The 19416-nt window shown below is 35.0% G+C and overlaps 1 protein-coding gene across 17 annotated transcripts in view; it reads right to left on the reverse strand.

Annotated features, from left to right (window-relative positions):
- Window positions 1-19416, reverse strand: part of DMD (dystrophin) — a 2622506-nt gene that overhangs the window by 528755 nt on the left and 2074335 nt on the right. For all 17 annotated transcript variants that reach the window (XM_021079543.1, XM_021079551.1, XM_021079550.1 and 14 more), the window contains 1 exon segment: window positions 10421-10610. In XM_021079543.1, coding sequence (XP_020935202.1) covers window positions 10421-10610 — 190 coding nt within the window.

Raw genomic sequence — 19416 nt, forward strand, 5'->3', positions numbered from 1 at the left:
AATAAAAGACAAATTGTTTCTTTTAAATTTTCAATGTAGTATGTTTATTCTCAAGAATGGCAGTATTAGGGTTTGTTTGTATCTAAAGGCTTTGAAGAGCTATTCAAATATGAGTCAATATTGACATTTAAGAACTAAAATCTATTCAAGATTATTAATCTTTTCTTGGTTAGAAAAGACACAGTTTTCAAAAAAAAAAAAAAAAAAAACCCAGAGTTTTAACACTCATGGCAGCCAATATTTCTGGCACAGTTTCATTAATTCATTTATTTCTTATTAAGTAGTTTTTCACTCAACTCATTAGGATTGTACCTTTAGGGAGTCTATAGTGAAATAAACAATACAAAAGTTTATTTATAAAAATGTCTATTTTATATGCCTGATAATAGTAATAACATAATACTAGCTATGTTTACTGATTGCTTACTACATATCATATACTATTTTATGCACCTCACATATATCAACTCACATCACCCTCACCACAGCCTGATGAGGCAGGTAGGTGTTATCACTACCCCTAATTTGAGCTGCCCCAATTGGGGGCAATTAACAAATGTGTTACTTACTAGTAAAAGAATCTTGAATTAAACTCAGGCAGTCAGGCTTCAGAACCCGCACTCTGAAAGTCTACCTTCTCTGGCCTGCTTAAAACAATACAGAATGTATTAAGTGTTATTTAAAGTGCAAAGAAATGCCTCTGACAATTGAGAGGGAGACAAGATGCCTTCTAGCTTGAGGGCTTAGGAAACAAGGGAGGCTCCGAATTTGGCTTTCCTTGAAAATTGAGCTGAGGAAAAGGATTCCCAAGAGAAGAAACAGGTCATCAAAGACACAAAAGTAAACTGGCTAGCTGTTCATTTTAGTGGGAGGTGAGGGTGCACAGAGAGGGAAATTAATACCTAAGATTAAAAATTGAGTTTGAGGGCCAATCCTGAAGGGCCAGGTGAAGGAGTCGATAGAATATTTTGAAGGATTTGAGAAATCATAAAATGTGTTTGAACAGAGGAGTCATATATTCTTTCATTCATTTGATGTATATTTATTGGCACCTATCATGTGTTGGGCATTGACTTGGGCAATGGGAATATACAAGAGAATAAAGTGGATGAAATCCTTGCTGTTGAGGAATTTATAGTGTAGTTACAATCTAAATTATGCTTTATGAGGCTTAATTGGAGATGGCAATCTACAGGCTGGATTGGAGCAATGCAGTGCTGAAGAAGGAGTGGAGGAAAGTAAAAGGTAATAACAGCATGAATTAGAGTGGTGGTAAGTGGACTGGAGAGAAAGGAATAGGTGCAAAAGATTAGGGACATAAAATAGATCTTGAAAATGAACTAGAAAGTAAGGCAAGTGAGAAGGTGATGCAGAAATGACTATTTGGTTTGAAATTTCTCTTGACTGAAAAATGGTGGTGTGATGAATGGCAGGACAGGAGATAAAAACTTAGTATTCAAGATATGACCTATTTGAGCCACAGCGAGTTTATGATGTTTGTGAGATGCTTGAGCAAAAAACGGACCATATATTGTAAGAAATGTGGGACTGATCCTGGAAAGAGAAAATTTTTCAAATCACTGGATTACAAGAGATTGTCAAAAGACTGTTTCTAGTCTAATACCTAGCACATAACCAATACTTAGTAACTTTTGCTGGTTGACTACTGAATAGAGAATGGGATGAATGAAGACAGAAAAGAGAGCCCAGAATGGTCCTCAGGTAAAGAAAGAAAGAGTAGTTACAGAGGTAGGAGAAAACCAGTACAAAGCACCTTAGCAATTCAAGGGATGGGAATTTTCCAAAAGACTGATGTGGGCTACAATAACAAATTACGCATAGATTTCTAGGGCAATAAGCACTTGATAAAAGTATTTGTATTTGGAAATTATGGTGGTTTCATAGAGAAGTGTTTCAGTTGGGAGGTAAATGTAGGAACTAGACTGAAAAATGTAAAGGAAGGATAGATTTTCAGCAAGTAGGGGATTACGTCATGCAAACAAAGCACCCAGCACAGCGCCTGGCACATAGTAGTATATTTTTTAAAGTAACCTATTATTATCTAGCCTAGAAACTGGATAAATAAATAACTGGATGAAATGGTGTTATTAATCCCAGAAAACTAAACATTCCTTTAGTAGGCTTTTATTTTGAATTATTGCCTTCTAGTTTGGTGTGCTAAAACTCGTCGATTTTCAAGTAAGTAGAAATAGCTAAAATACTGAACCTCTCTAATTTTACCCTCCTCAACTGAATGTGGAAAAATAATAGTACCAAGACCAGAGGTTTTCAGTGAGAATCAAATTAGGGAATGAAAGTAAAAATGCTTTGTCAATTATAAACAAGGAATGATTTAGTTGTTATTCTCATTATTAAGTACTATAATTTTATTGATTTTAAAGAGTATGATTTGAGGTTTATATTTTCAGTTTGACTTCTGTCTAATGGTAATTCATAATATTAATAAGGATCTTTCACTTGAAAGCTTTTTAGAAGTGTTTTATATTTATTACTTTACAAGATCCTCACAAAAGTTCTATGAGGAATAAAAGATAATGGTTACTAGGGGCTATCAAGTTGACTTTTCTGTACTTCTGGTGTTTTCTTAACAATTTGAGACTTTCAGTTTATATATATAAAATTACGGAATTCAATAACTGAATTACAAAGTTATTCAGCTCAGTCCTTCCCTTGTATCATTCCAGATAACAGCTAACTTTAATGGAAATATGTAAAAAAGTAGGTTCTAAAGTTTCAAAACATTGAATTACCACGCTTATATATGAAAAGGACCATGGTAAGATGGTTCAGAGTGTGATAACCATTAAAATCAAGTGATTGAACTCATTGTATTAAATCAAAGTGATTGTTTTCCATCGCTGGATTAAAAAAATACATGAATTCTTCTTTTTCTATATTTAGCCTTTCCTAATATAGGAGATGAAACCATCAGTCTTGAACATTTGTCTTGACTTTTTCCCTAAACTTTTAATTATTTCCAGTATTTCTATTTTTGATTTTTCTGTGATCTACAGGGATTTCAGGGTCCAAACTTGGAACAAAATAACCTATTGACTATAGTAAGATGACAAGCATGTGGCTCTTAAATCTTTTCTGAGTACTAGAGTCCATAGTGTTGTGAGTGCATGAACTTTTTAATAGTAGAACAAAAGGGAAATCAAAATGTTCCATGTTTATATAAGAGAAGAAACTAATTGTCTTTATAGGAAAGAATTTTTCAAGATCTTGGATGCATTACCCCAATACTTTTACTTTTTCCACGGTAAGAATTTTACACCAAAGCTTTGCTATTTCTTCGCCTTTTTCATGATTAAAACATTTAAGAGAATCCCCAAAGCTCTGTTCTTTTGAATAACAGAGGCATCATTTAAGACCAATTCTGTGCTAGAGTAATATTTTAATGACTTTCAGGAATATTTCTGACTGGAGAAATCTAAGTAATGACATATATTTCCATATAATATTATGTATTTCTATGGATTCCATGCTGATGTCCTTAAATTTTATATCTTCAACCTAGCTCTTTGTCCAAATTTTCAGCCCACATTCATTACTGCTTCAAGGGAGGGGATATTTTCAGCTCTATTGTTCACAAACACCACAAAACTGGCCGCATTCTTGACTTCTCTTCCCACAATTGTTTCTCCTCTTTAACTGTGCAACTCTGTGAATGCATCCAGTTATGCCAAATGGTAAGCAATGACTCCTTATTGTACCTCACATTCTACCCTCCCCTTTTCTTCTCATAAACTAAATCAGCATGTTCGTTTTTACCTCCAAATAGCTCATACATCTGTTTCATTTTTTCAACCTCAACACCATAATGATCTTTTCTTGCTTGGAATATTACAAAAATGACTTTATAACTTTTGTTCCCAGACAGGTCTCATATCCTTCCAATTCATTCTCCTCATAGCTACAAGAGCGATCTTTCAAAAACTTAAGTTAGGTTACTACACTTCCCTAAAAACATGCTATGACTTCCCATAGACTATAGATACAGTCCAAACTCTTTAAAGATAGGTGGAAAGAGGGAGGGAAAGACAGCTTGCACATACTGAGCACTTAGAGTGCAACGCTCTGCCCTTCTGGTGGACACTTTACCTGTATACCATCATTTACTCCTCACAAAATCCTGGGAAGTATCATATTCATTGTACAGGAGAATATTCTATTGGGACTTAGAGATTAGGCAACAAGTGATAAAATAGGTGGTCTTTCTGCCAACAAGGCTCATGCTCTATCTACTGTACCATGATGCCTTGCTACATAATTTAGGCCCATCTGATCTTTCCAATCTCATTTATATTCTTTTCCTTTCTTTCTTTTCTTTTTTTTTTTGGCTTTAAAAAAACTTTCATACACCTGCGACATATGGAAGTCCATACACCTGCAGCATATGGAAGTTCTCAGGCTAGGACTCGAATCAGAGCTATAGCTGCTGGCCCACAGCTACAGAAATGCAGGATCTGAGCCATATCTGTGACCTACACCACAGCTCACAGCAACGCCGGACCCCCAACCCACCAAGCAAGGCCAGGGATCAAACCCACATCCTCATGGATCCTAGTTGGGTTTGTTAACCGCTGAGCCACGAAGGGAACTTCTCAAACTCATTTCTTATAATAATCATACCCTTGCCATAGAGAAGTACCTGCAGCTTCTCAAACTACCATACTGTGTAGGACTTTTTTTTGTGTGTGTAATCTATTTTTTTTGTTATTATTTTTAATAGTTATTTCCCCAATACAATTTTTTTTCTACTGTACAGCATGGTGACCCAGTTACACATACATGTACACATTCTATTTTCTTACATTATCATGCTTCATCATAAGTGATTAGACATAGTTCCCAGTGCTACACAGCAGGATCTCATTGCTAATCCATTCCAAAGGCAATAGTACACATCTATTAACCCCAAGCTCCCAAAAGTCTAGGACTTTTGACATGCTCTTTGCTTTGCCAAAAATCCTTTTTAACTCTGTGTATTTAGCTAACCCCTAACACATTTTCCCATCCTTTTCTGAACAGAGGTTCTCAGCCTTGGCTGGATGTGTGATTCATGGACAAGACACTTTGTGATCAATCCCATTTGGACCTCTAGGGGTGGAATCCAAAGATAAGCATTTTTACAGAGTCCTCCAATGTATATGCAAGACTAAAAAGCAGTGTTCTAGGTGAGTTTCCTCGCCTCTCTGGCAAGCTTGTCTTAATCATCTTATTTTACTAGACCCTACCCAGCCCTCTACTGCAATACTCATCACAGTACTATCATCTTGTCTTAGCATAACTGTCTTCATCTCAAAAATCATACTCAGAAACCTTTGAATATATACTACATAATGATCCAGTATATATACACACACATACACTTGTATATGCAAATAGTTGAAACCAAAGCTTCAGAAAATAATACATTCTTATTTAAGAGTGATTTTCTTCCTATGCTATTAATTTTATTCCTTTCCATGAAAATATACGACTACTTACACAGACTGTGACCTCAGAAAGAGACAGGACAGAGGATTCTCACCCTCCGCAATGGAGCCTAAAGAGCTACCACAGACCTTTGGATCCATACTCATTAAATTGATTATGCAACCTAGGATTCTGTCTGAACTGAGTTTGAAAAGCATCTTTATAATCATGTTTGTAATGCTAGTCCTAACACCATACTAGGTATCTAACAGGTGTTTAGTAGAGCTGATGAAGTAATCAAAGTTCTTAGGGAAATTATATATATATACAAGTTTTACATATCCAAAATGGTAGGCAGACATCACTAAGCAAAAGAAAAATACCGAGAAGAACTTTAATAACCTTCACACACCAATCAAGGCAGAAAGATTAGAAAATGTATTTTACATGTATATAAAACTCAATTCAAATTATAGCAACAGAAAGGAATAAACATAGGATCTTAGTTTCTTAGAATTAGGAATCCTCAGATTATGTCTCTCCTCAAATGCCGCAAGACCTGTGATGATCCAATTTATTCGGGATACTAATTTTGCTACTGAGATTGCATTTTTCCTTCTTCCTTTGGGATTAACCAGCAGGCCAAGAAATGTTGCGAGCAACACTGAAGAAGCTACTTCCCCCAATTTAAATAAGACATTAGAAATCTAAGATACCTTAATCAATTTCCATGTGTGCTCTGATGTACAATTCAAAGTTTATCAACCTTGTCTCTCTGGAAGTGTTCTATTTAATAGAACATTTCTATGATAGGTAGGGGTTTTGAGAGGAGACATAAGTTAAAAAAATGAAATTAGAGGCAAGAGTGAGCTGAAAGATATGACCTACATCACAGATGAGGAAATCTCAAATATTAACTTCTCTCTTGCTGAGAAAAAGATCCTAATTACTCCGCCTTTATAACCGTCTATCCCCACCACGTACCCATACCCACACCTTCTTTACAAGCTGGTAATATAATTATCTCTTAGGGGTGCTTAGAGAATCAGATAAGATTGTTGAAATTCTTGTAAAATATTAGCATAAATGCAGAACCTTTCTATTTTCAGTTAGTTATACATGTTTTATGTTAGAACTTAGAACTGTAACCATCTTTATCAATTTTCTGAGGCCCAAAGCAGGAAAGGTTTTGGACACAGGAAGAAGCTGATTCAATTATAAATACAGTTCCTCAATTTAAGAATAAATTTGCAATTAAAAAAAATTTCAAATGTCACCTCTTAGGGTCTATATCGTACTCTATAAAAATCTACTGGCTTTAAGGTTCCAGTTATACTGTCAGAAATAATTACTTATAAGAAAAATCTTCTCATCCTAAAGTACAAGGACAAATACAATGACCTTGCTTTTAGTAAAGCAAGTAAATAACATTTTTTCTAATATAAGGAAGAAACTTTAATGGCTTTCAGAGTGGAATTAATCAGGCTAATTCCATTCAGGAAGCATATGCTTCATAATACATGTATGCTTATCAAACCTAGGAATTGTAATTATTTCTGGGAGAATTAAACATCCTATGAAGTGGATGATAAACAGTGATAGTCAGGTAGTCTAGAAAGAGCTGGAGTTTCCATATATAGAAAAACTGATTGACAGTCACAGAGAAAAACCTATTTTGTGAAGGTTTTCACCCCCTGTCTCGGTTCAGCAGGCATCTGTATAAAGTAAAACATCAACGGTCTTGGGTAGGCAGATATATTGGAATCTTTTGGGAGAGTTTTTGCTCTGGCTAGGCATTTGGAGTTTCCTTTTTTAATATGTAAGAACTATTCTTTCTATACAGCATGAATCAAACAATGAATATAATGCTACTAGCTTCTTCAAACAAAGTGAAAAGGCATACTGTTATACTTTATTCCTTCACACATATTATAGAAAATTCCTTTCATTCAAAATAAAAAAAATCATCTTCAGAGGGAAAAAAGCAAACACTTCCATTTAGCTGAAATACTGAAACTGCATGGTAGGCATTTGGTTTTATTTACTTTCAAGCTAGGCGTTTCCATTTGCTGCTTTTAAATCCCAGTATATTGATTCAATTCTATCAGTTGAAATGTGCAATTAATAATAATCAATAGTTTCAGTAGTTTAGAGTTTTTACCATGACATCTTCAAATCTTTCATCAAAAGACCATTATTCAGCCATCTAATTGAAAATCAGAGCTGGCTATAAATGTCATTCCTATCCATAAAATGTAGTTTCAACCTCAGGCAACTGGAATTTATAGAAGACACATTATTAACTGAGAGGGAATGAGAAAATCGTCTCTGTTTTAAAATAACATTGGAATCTTAGTTAGTCCTATGATAGTTAAGGGGAAAATTTTATATCTAAGGTTTTCAGGGACTCTCAGGGAGTTTTATATAGCTTTTAAAAATACATTTTTATGAGTAATGTAGAAAAAAACTAAGAAAGTTTCCTCAGCATAATTTCCAACTCTTTTTGAAAGAGAGATCAGAAATCTAAATGCAAAATGTACTTTATTATCCATTCTTTCATAGTAAGTATAGTTAGGAAACACTGCAATTTTTTTCTTTAATGTTTCAGAATGCAGTTTCTCAGGATTAGAAGCTTATGTATGAATTTGCATTGTATAGTATTGTACATATAAATGTATAGGAGATATATTAACATATCCTTATTTTACCCTACATCAATAAGATTTATTCATTAATTTAAGAAATATTTCATTAAATCCCAATTATAAAATTGAGTTGCTGGATTAATCTTTATTTTTAAAAAGGATTCTGCTAATCATTGCAGCACTATTCACAATAGCCAGGACATGGAAACAATCCAAATGTCCATCGACAGAGGATTGGATTCGGAAGAGGTGGTATATATACACAATGGAATACTACTCAGCCATAAAAAAGGATGACATCATGCCATTTGCAGCTACATGGATGGAACTAGAGAATCTCATACTGAGTGAAATGAGCCAGAAAGACAAAGACAAAGACCATATGATATCACTTATAACTGGAATCTAATATCCAGCACAAATGAACATCTCCTCAGAAGAGAAAATCATGGACTTGGAGAAGAGACTTGTGGTTGCCTGATGGGAGGGGGAGGGAGTGGGAGGGATCGGGAGCTTGGGCTTATCAGACACAACCTAGAATAGATTTACAAGGAGATCCCGCTGAATAGCATTGAGAACTATGTCTAGATACTCATGTTGCAACAGAAGAAATAGTGGGGGAAAAACTGTAATTGTAATGTATACATGTAAGGATAACCTGACCCCCTTGCTGTACAGTGGGAAAATAAAAAAAAAAATCCACTTACAGTTTTACTCTTTACTATAGCAGACAAGAATATGTGAATCCACGCATTTATTAAAATTCTAGGGTGGCTTTATGGGCATTGACAAGGAGGAATACAATTTTATTTATGAAATCTCCTAAGTCAAATATGCTACAGCAGCACATTTCCTAACCATTTATCTAAGAGAGTGACCAAAAAAACTAACTTTATGCTGCATTTACATTCTCAATCCATGGGAGACATTTGCAAAGATAAAGTTAGGTATTGTTCTAAACAATGTCCAAATGACCAAACTAACTCAACACATATTGTAGAGAAGCAAGTGGGGTTTGAGGAGAGTGATAAAGCAAGAGTGAGAATTTCGAGAAGCTATAAATTGCTACTGTCATCTACTCTTATACACAAGTGTGTCAAAGTAGATCAAGTCTCCTATCAAAACAGAAGATGGAAAACAAGGAGGGGAGGAACTTAGCTTATGACGATTTGGTTTTGGAATTATTTTTCAACCTAGGATACACTATCACTTTTTTCATTCTAATTTTAAAATATTGGAAAAGTGATGGTAGTCCCAAAAATGGATCAAATAATTATAACACTCCAAATTTTACTTGTAATACTAGTAAATTTCCAATATAAACTCAGAAAACTCAATTATACTTAATAAAGTTCCATTATAGGTCAAGAAAATTATATCAGGCACCGAAAATTAACATCAGGAGCCTTCTTACAGAATATGGTTCTCACCAAGACTTCAAGTAAACAAAACTAACTGAAATTTCTGTTTTCGCTGTTTATGTATATGAAACTTTACAGCAATAATTTTGTTTCTGAGAAAAACAATTGTCTGAAAATTGTATGATCATCAACTATGACAAATTTAGCCATCTCGTTTTTATTTTCACAGATCATATTATGAAGAATGCTACAAAATGCCAGATTAACATTTCAAAATGTATTGGAAAGTAATGAAGGGAAACTGATTCATTTAGCAATGCTAAATAAAACAGACAATTCATACAGATGCTTTCCCTGTAAAATGTTAAATAAACACACAAAAATGGCAACTTTTTAAAATTTAATAAACCAATCCCTTATTTATTTCCTTGAGCAAAGTTTCTTCTTCCGGAAGCTCTAGTTTTATGTGCAAAATTTTCCTGGTCAAAAACATATACTATTTACAAGACTGTGATTTTTTTTTTTTTGTCTTTTTGCTATTTCTTGGGCCGTTTCCACGGCATATGGAGGTTCCCAGGCTAGGGGTCTAATCGGAGCTGTAGCCGCCGGCCTACGCCAGAGTCACAGCAACGCAGGATCCGAGCCGCGTCTGTGACCTACACCACAGCTCATGGCAACACCGGATCGTTAACCCACTGAGCAAGGGCAGGGATCGAACCCGCAACCTCATGGTTCCTAGTCGGATTCGTTAACCACTGCGCCACGACGGGAACTCTCAAGACTGTGATCTTAAATGAAATAATAAATGATTTTTCCTTCTCCTTGTTTTTCCTTCTTGCCTGATGCTTAAACATATTGGGCCATGTAAAACAATTGTTTTATTGTGTCCACAGCATACCAATCACAAGAACAAAATCTGAGAATTCTTCAATTGGCTTCGAAAGAGTGATAAAGTAGAAATGCTTAACTTACTTGCCATTGTTTCATCAGCTCTCTGACTCCCTTGGAGTCTTCTAGAAGTCTCTCCTTATGGGTAGCATCCTGTAGGACGTTGGCAGTTGTTTCAGCCTCTGTAAGCCAGGCAAGAAACTTCTCCAAATCCAGGGGGAACTGTTGCAGTAATCTATGAGTTTCTTCCAAAACAGTCTCTCGCTCACTCAATCTGCAGAGGAATAAATGTTCAGATGTCATCCTCCTCAATCAGAATGGTGTGCCTAGTGAATACCACAAAAAGAGCAAAGTCAAAGGGCACAAACTGTAATAAACCAACAATGAGGTGAGTTGTTGATAAAATGCCTCTTAAAAGCTTCAACAACTAGAAAAGCAGGTATGTGTGTGTGTATTTGGGTGTTTGATTTTGAAGACTTTTGAAAGTTCATTTATGAACTTTCCAAAAAAAATCTTTAAAAAAACTTCTTAGCTTTTTCTGGTAAATTTTGAAAGCTTATGTTAATATGCTGCAAAAGTTTAAGCTAATCTTTAGAGGTAACCCCCCCAAATTTGTATACCATGCTTATCTTTGATGTCACCTGTGGCAGGAAACCAGGATTAGATAGGCCAGGAGAAACTCAGAATAGAAAGATGAACACTGAAGGAAGAAAGAGAAGGGGATTGGAGAACAAAAGAGAACCAAAAGACTAACAAGTAGAAAAGACACCTATTTCATAGAAGTGATTGTTCAAAATACTATCTTGCTTAACTTTGTTATGTTTTAATAGTTCTAACTTTTGTGTTACGTTTATTTTTCATTACCTGATAGTCATACTACTGAGAATATTTTCCAAAATACAAAGTTTATATGCACTTGAAAAGTGGAGCCTAAAATCCAGACAGCTCTGTTAAAATCCCAATATCCTCTACCAAGTGTGTGACATGGCAAGTTACTTAACCTCTCTGATTTTTCAGTTTCTTATCTGAAATACATATTCCTGTGATGAGAGTGAAAATATAATAACATGCCTAAAAGCTGAGTGTCTCAGACATTATATGGTCACAAGTTATAGTTACTTGAAACTGTGAATCTCCTCTGCCCATACTCCATTCTCATTTCTCTAATCCTTTAGAAGGAATGAACCAAATTCCCTAATGACACAAAAAAAAAATCTAAAAAAAGTATTCATATTTTCTGACAATATATATTATGCATGTATTGTGGATACACACGCATATGGCCTCAGAAAACATCTATAATAATAGCTGGGGAAGGAAAATTGCCTGAGGCAGTAACAGTCCAATCTAAAAAGATTCAGGTAAATTTTGTCTTCAATGAGGAAATTAGTACTCTATTTAGATGCTGTATTTGCCTTCTATTACTACACAAACACTTTCTGGGATTAAACATAAGCTAAAAATGGATTTTTTTAAAAAAACTCGTACACTTGAATATGATACACACTGCTTGTTAAGATGTGATTGTCAATAATTATGCAAAATTGCAATTTATTTCAGCAGCAACTTTATCATGGGATGTGCAAACCACGCAATAAACAACTCCTGCCGAGCTAGCGGCAGCAAAGCCCCCGGAAGAGCTGTTTATTCATCATGGGTGAGGTTTTTGCTGAGCATACAGTCTTCCACAGTGTAGTTTCGGTGCTCATACTGGATAAAAATCTTCTGTCTGCATTAACTGGTGGAGGATAGAAGAGCTTTATGAGGATGCAGCTATGGGAAAAAAGGAAGCATTGCACTAAGCTATTTATCAACTCCTAAATAAACTTAAATACTGCACAGCTGAAAGATGGTGTTCCAGTTGTGAAAATCAGTTAAACCTCGTGGAGTTCAAGGGCTAACCTCAACTTGCTGGATCCCTGCTTATTTAGTTTTCAGCCAAACTGTCAATGCAGGGAGAAAAATCAAAATCGTTATTTGTTTATTTATCTTTTGTTCCGTATGATTTAAAAATTCGGAACCACTGCAGCCAAACTGAGCATCTTAATGTCACAATCTGGCATGAAACCTGCAACATACAGGTTAAAGCATATGCAACTGCTAAAGTCTAACCATTTCTGACCTACAAAAGGGGTAATTTCATTCAGCTCGAGCTAATATTTTAGGTTGGTTTGTGCATTAGAAATCGCTAAAATTTATTGTACCCCCACCCCCCAATTTGGCATAAAAATAAGCTGTAACATTGCAGAAGACAAATGCAGCATTAGACACTGATGCCTTTTCTAGCATACTCCAAATTCACACAAAATAAAGGGGCCATGTGAAACTATCTTATGGCAGAGTAAAACTTGGAGAATTAGATACTGTGCATTTTATTAGCAGCTTCATCACCATGATGTGCTGCACTGGATGCACCTCAGCTCCTCTATCCTTAAACAAGAAAGCCCACTTACCCTCTGCTTCAGATAAAGTAACTGGGAAAGAAATTTCCAAGAGTTATTTGGAAAATGTGATGCCCATAAATCAGAAGAAAGGGTTCTACCGAGACAATGAGATTTCCAGCCAAATCCTACCAGTGCGTTTGCTGCTTTGTAAATTAGGCCCTTAGGGAAGAACAGTAACTCTTTCAGGACAGTAAGGCACCGTTTTCCTAAACGATACCTTCATGGTCTGAAATATTGACAACTTCGGGCTGAATATTTTCTAATTTGGAAATACGTTAAAAAAGTTCAGTGGCAGCAATAGCAGAAAATCTCTTTGATCAGCGGTAGAACTGTTATTTCCTGCCTGTGTGGGAGATTTAAGACTACATCCTTTCTCCTGAGATCAATCTATGTACACTGAATTCTTAAATTTTAATTGTACCAAGTCTAGGCTAGAAATGAGTCAAGGGTACTTACATGCTACATTCGTGTATTCAAAATACCTCTGAATGCATGTCATGCTTTAAAATTTTCTATAACCATATGGCTTAAAAGATAAAAATGTAGAAATAATGAGAATCATTAAGAAACAAAAAATTGGCTTAGAAAAAAAACTAAAGATCTTGAACATAGCTTATTTTTTTTCAATTCCCCTATCCAGGTTATCCAATTATAGACCCTGGAGAAAATTTGCCTGAACTTGAAATATATTACAAGGACCAGATATCAGAAATAGTAATAATGCTTTACAAATATAACCTTCTGCATTGGTTATGTCATTTTTTATATAGCAAATATTAATTATCAGAGATTCCAGCTTTATAATACACAAAAATAGCTGAGAATTTGATGGAGTATGGAATGGGATGGTGATATCAAACAATTTTATTTATATTTATAATGGCACCATATATCATTGTCTACATGTAAATATAGGCAGTGTGGTACAGTGGCTCTCAAAGTATGGCTACAGCCAGTAACATAAGAGAACCATAAGAAATGCACATTCACAAGCCCTACCCTAGACCTACTGAATGAGAAACTCTGGGTGGAGCCCAGCAAGCTGTATTTTAACAAGGCTTTCAAGAGATTCTGAGAGATGCCAAAGTTTGAAAATCCCTGCCACTGGAGACAAAACTTTGAGAACTACTGGGGCAGGCTGATGTGCCAGGCTGCCCAGACCCCTCTTCAGGACTGAAATATGTTTTGATGTCACTTATAGGACAGCTGCTGGAGGCAGTTGCATCTGATAACTGGTTAATGTCCTGGCTTAAAAGCCTGGCTCCTTGCTTCAATTCAGGTCAACTCAGGAGGAAAGGGGAGGGGAGGAGGGTTGATTGACATTCTGGTTATAACTGAACTAAAGCCCAGCTTCTCCTTATGCCATTTGTGCTTCCTTCATTTTCCTCTCTCATGGGTGTTCATCCTGAGATCACTCTACAAAAAAACAAAAAACAAAAGACAACAACGGAAGTTCCCAGATCCCAACTCTGGCATGGGTTCAATCCCTGGTCCAGGAACTTCCACATGCTGTGGGTGTAGCCGAAAGAATTTCCTGCACATTAATTGCTTTCTCAAGACTCTGCCTTCTGCTAAACTTGACCTCATAAATTTAAAAAAAATTCTGAAATATACTTGTTAAGAAATGTGTGTGTGGGAAATATACGACTACTTGCACAGACTGTGGCCTCAGAGACAGGACCGAGGATTCTCACCCTCAGCAATGGAGCCTAAAGAGCTACCACACACCTTTGGTTGCCCTTGAAGGATATCTATAGATAACACAGAGGTGCATCTTCATCCGTTAGAAGCAAGAATCTATTGAAGGGGCAAAGTGCTGGAAGCTATAAAGCTTAGTACAACCTTGCACCTGCCAGAAAAGGCGCTCATCCAGAGCCAACTCTGCATAAAGGGAGGAATCACAGAAGGCATGTCTTCAGCATCTCCATTTTCTTTTTAAGAAATTATTATCAATAAGGCAAACAAACACTCTGATCTGCTCCCCCCCACCCTACATACACACAATGGTATCTCTGAAGAAATCTCGAAGATTCCAGATTTTATATTATGTTGAATATCACATAATATCACAGATTTTCTATTATGTTGAATTTCTTATGAGTCCACCTAATACATAAAAAGTAAAAGTGGGAGTTCCCATCATGGCACAGCAGAAATGAATCTCACTAGGAACCATGAAGTTGTGGGTTTGATCCCTGGCCTTGCTCAGTGGGTTAAGGATCTGGCGTTGTCGTGAGCTGTGGTGTAGGTCTCAGAGGTGGCCTGGATCCCAAGTTGCTGTTGCTGTGGTGTAGGCTGGCAGCTGTAGCTCTGATTTAACGCCTAGCCTGGGAACCTCCATATACCACAGATGCAGCCCTAAAAAAAAAGGCAAAAAATAAAAGCAAAAGGGAAAAGGAAAACCTACTAATTTCCAAGATAAGGCTGAAGACCTTAACTAATGTATAGACAATATTCCATGATTAAATACATGGATGGTTGATATTTTATCAGTGCATTGTATTACAGGATTTCATATATATATATATATATATATATATATATAATAAAAATAAATATACATTATATATAATCAAAAGAAACAGATACATTGAATAATTTTAGGGGAAAAAAAGGCTCAATCTGATATAGAAGGCTATTTTGCCCAGGTGTTTCCAGAAGTGTAACAAACTGGGGAAATCCACAGCACTTGGTCTTCTGCTAAATAACAATGTCATCTGCGCCCTGGTATTGTCATGGAGTAACCAGATAAAATACTCCGGATCTTTCTTTCCTGGTTTAATTGCATTTTAATCACTATTGTTTCTTAAAATATTTTTAGGGGAAGGATTTCAGGATGACTTTTTTTTTTCCTTTTTTGTTGTTAGATATAGATCAGAAAATGAGTACCTTAGCAGCAAGCATTTGGACTTTGGACCAAAACTTTTCTGGCAATGTCACACACTAGTCATAGAACCAGAGTTAGTCTGAAGTTCATTTCTATAATCATAATAGTCTCTAGAGGTTTGCTAGTAAATAAATTAATTGTTTTTTTTTAAATAACTTTATGTTGTCTTGGCAAGGGGCAGCTAGAATTTTATTACCTATGGCTATACAGCCATTCAGAGAATGGATTCCTTTTAATCTCCAGCAATTCTATTAGTAATTTGCACTAATGAAAGGAATGAATCTAAGCAAAACCCTTCAATAGTGCTTGGAGTAGTATCCCATTAGTTCCCTTTTCTAGCATCACTTCTAGGATTGTGGCTTTATTTTTCTTTGGGCAACATCTACTTAGAAATGTGACCCAGGAGGGTTGTGGCAATGAGAGGATGTTTCTCTTTTTCCCTCTGTTACTGAACTTTAAAGTGAGAAATACACTGTCTTCTTAATGTAACTATTGACACAGGGTGTGAGATGAAGGCTCTAAGGTCCAGCACAGAAAATAAAATTTAAAGCTAATGTCCTTATGGCTCTTTAAATATTTAAAAATATATTTAGATTTACTTTCTCACCATTTCAAAAGGGATCCCCAATTTTTTCCACCTACAGTATATTTCTGTTTTCCTTTGTATGATTCCAGCTGTGTGTTTCTTTCCTTCCCAGTGGCTTCAGCCTCTACATGGATTATCTTTAAATCTGAAATTCATTCTTGTTCCTACATATCTACCAACATCTTGTTCATTAGGTCATCCATGCATCTATTCCATATATGTAATGTGCCAGTATTTATACTTGGTGATGGTGACAAGTCAATGAGACATGGACATGGTCTTCAGCATTTAACATATTCAAATCTGGTGGAAAACACAGATAGGTAAACATTTAACTACAGTAATAATATGATTAGGGTCATAGTTCATGTGGATTCCCTACCAGCAGCTCGAATGTAATATGCATCGCATTTTATTCATGAACTTCTGTCTCAATTTGACTAACAAGTGATAAATCTATCTTTTTATGTTTTTTTTCCTTTTATTATCAAAACAAGTGGAGATCATCTAGCTGAGTTTTATCTCAAAATAAAGTAATTGATGCTCAATAAAAGTTTGCCTAATTGAATAGGTTTTCATAAAAACCAAAAACCTTTTAGATCTATGGCACAGGTTATCACTGTCTTCATTTTTGTTGTTGAGAAGATTGATTCTGAGAGACCCATATAACTTTCTCAAGGTTGCACACAAATAAGTGGCAGAAGTGAGATTAGAGCCCAAGTCTTTCATCTTTTAAAATAAGTTTTTCTAGCTCTGAAAATAGGTATTGGTGTCCACCTCTCTGTGATATAGTCATTGTAGTAAAAGAAACATGCAGGGAAGTTTATGCTACTGAATCCTCGCCTTCATTTTGGAGCATAAATTTTATCTACTTGTTATTTTACCATAAGTGACATCATTCAAACACATAAACACCTACCCAGACGGAACCTACACATGCAAAGATATTATCTCAAGGGAACTATAGTAGAAAGATCTAGCTAGTCTTTGCTTCAAAACAAAACAACAACAAAAAATCCACTTTCAACGCAAATTTGCTGGTTTGCTGTTCACTGACATATGAATTAATGAGGTTTTCATCTCCTTTCTCCTGAGGTCTGGTACTAAATTACTCCAACTCTCCAGAGTTAATTGGAAACCATGACCTAAATGTTCCCAAAGTACAGCTGATTAGTTCTCAGAAAACCCATTCCCATCTTTTGTTACCCCAGACAACACAGGATGACTTTTTAACATGTGCAAAAGCAACACACCTGCATGAAAAATAGATTAGTTCTCTAAAGATAAACCAGTTTTGAAGCTATCTATTTAAATGTCTTTCAACGAAACAGACATTTTACTTAAAAAAAAAAAAATATATATATATATATATATATCACCTGAACTTTATCTCTGGATAGTAAGAGAGTATAGACATTATTAATCATGTAAGGAATTTTAAAAGACACATTTCATCTTTTTCATTTTTTTAACCCTATGGGTGATATAAAAATTGAGATTTGTGCAATATATCACTGGAGAAGAACCATAATTACATACTTTACACCTAAAAGCATTGGGATATTTCTGAAAAGAATATATTAGGAGGTAATAGTAAAAATGTACTTTGTATGATTCTTTGCATTATTCACTTCATTTGATTTATGTTTCAGTCATTTATCCCTAAGAAAAATTAGTTGATAAAAGGAAAATACAAAGTATTATGAATGAGTACAGTATTCAACATATATATATTTTCCTATCTTGGACTGTTAACAAAGATTAACTTCTTTAATCTAAGATCTGTATCTTGCATTTTTCTATTGATACAATATCTAAGGGATGTTAGGAATAAGTGATTGCATTTGGTTTGGTTTATATACAGAGACTCAAAATATTATTTTGGATATTTATAGAACTGTAAAATACCTTTAGAAAAAAATATACTACCTTCCAGATGAACACAAACTTACATTGGGGTTGGGTTTACAAAAGTGGACATGATTTCTACTCTAAATATATCCTCTATGGTTAGTATAATGTGAATCTTTAAGTTGCTTTTGATTACTTTACGTGTTCATCTTTAAAAAATATATTCCCTAATTGTTGATAAACTAGATTATCTTTCTTCTCTCCTAAAAGGATATATGAAAACTAGTGCACAAATCAATTAAAAAGATGAGCCTAGGATCATCTCTTAGAAGCCTCATAAGACTGTGCAGTCGAACAAATATGCATTTCCATATCAATAACTTAGAGATAAAGAGTATGGTAGATTGTTAGATGCTGTTATACAATATTCAGAAGACGGTAAGGAGGGTTGGTTCAATTTTCTAAGATCAAAGGCAATATATAGCAGATTCCCTTTAAAAGGAAATAAGTGGCTAAAAACTTCATTGATATAAAACTTACAATTGACGTCTCTCAATGGAATTTAGAAATATGAATGATTTCATCAATCCTGATATGAACTTCAAGTTATAGTCTCTAAATATTTGTGACGTTTATTACCCAATTCCTCACTCAGAGCTCTCTTTTGGTTAATAATGCACTTTTGAGAGTCTTTTAAATTCAACATTTATTGTTAAGAGTATTTTGCACTAAAACAATGCTCTTCAGTTTTCAAGTTCTTCCATGTATATTTTCTCCTTTGATACATTGTTAAACAACTTGCTGAGGCTAATGGGGCAGGTTGTTATTATCACCACCATTTGATAGATGAGAAACTTAACTTTGAGAGATGCTGGGCGAGTTTCTGAAGTGGTAAAACTTGAAACACCTAATCTAGTCTGCTCTGACAATTACCTCTCAAAGTAGAATTGCCAATTTCCCTATGAGGTAAATATAATAGATTTTCTTTCTCTCACATTTTTTTTACAAGAAAATCAAATACTTCACATGTTTCTTTCTTAAAATTTTTACAGTAAAATAAATATGTTTTAATAAGGCCAGCTGAGAAATGAATTAGTCTCTCAAAATCACTCAGTCTTAGTAGATTCTAAATAAAAAATGCCATTTTAATTTTGAGCCTCTTTTAATGACTCAGATATGATTTATAAGACTTGCAGGATTACAAATAACTTGAGCTAATTAAAACTGATGATCAAAATAAAGATTTAAAGTTTCTTACTTCCTTCCTTTTAATTACTATAGGGAGAAACTGCATTTAAAAGAACTAGATATT

The sequence above is a fragment of the Sus scrofa genome, chromosome X (genome assembly GCF_000003025.6).
Source record: "Sus scrofa isolate TJ Tabasco breed Duroc chromosome X, Sscrofa11.1, whole genome shotgun sequence".
NCBI classification, from domain to species: domain Eukaryota; kingdom Metazoa; phylum Chordata; class Mammalia; order Artiodactyla; family Suidae; genus Sus; species Sus scrofa.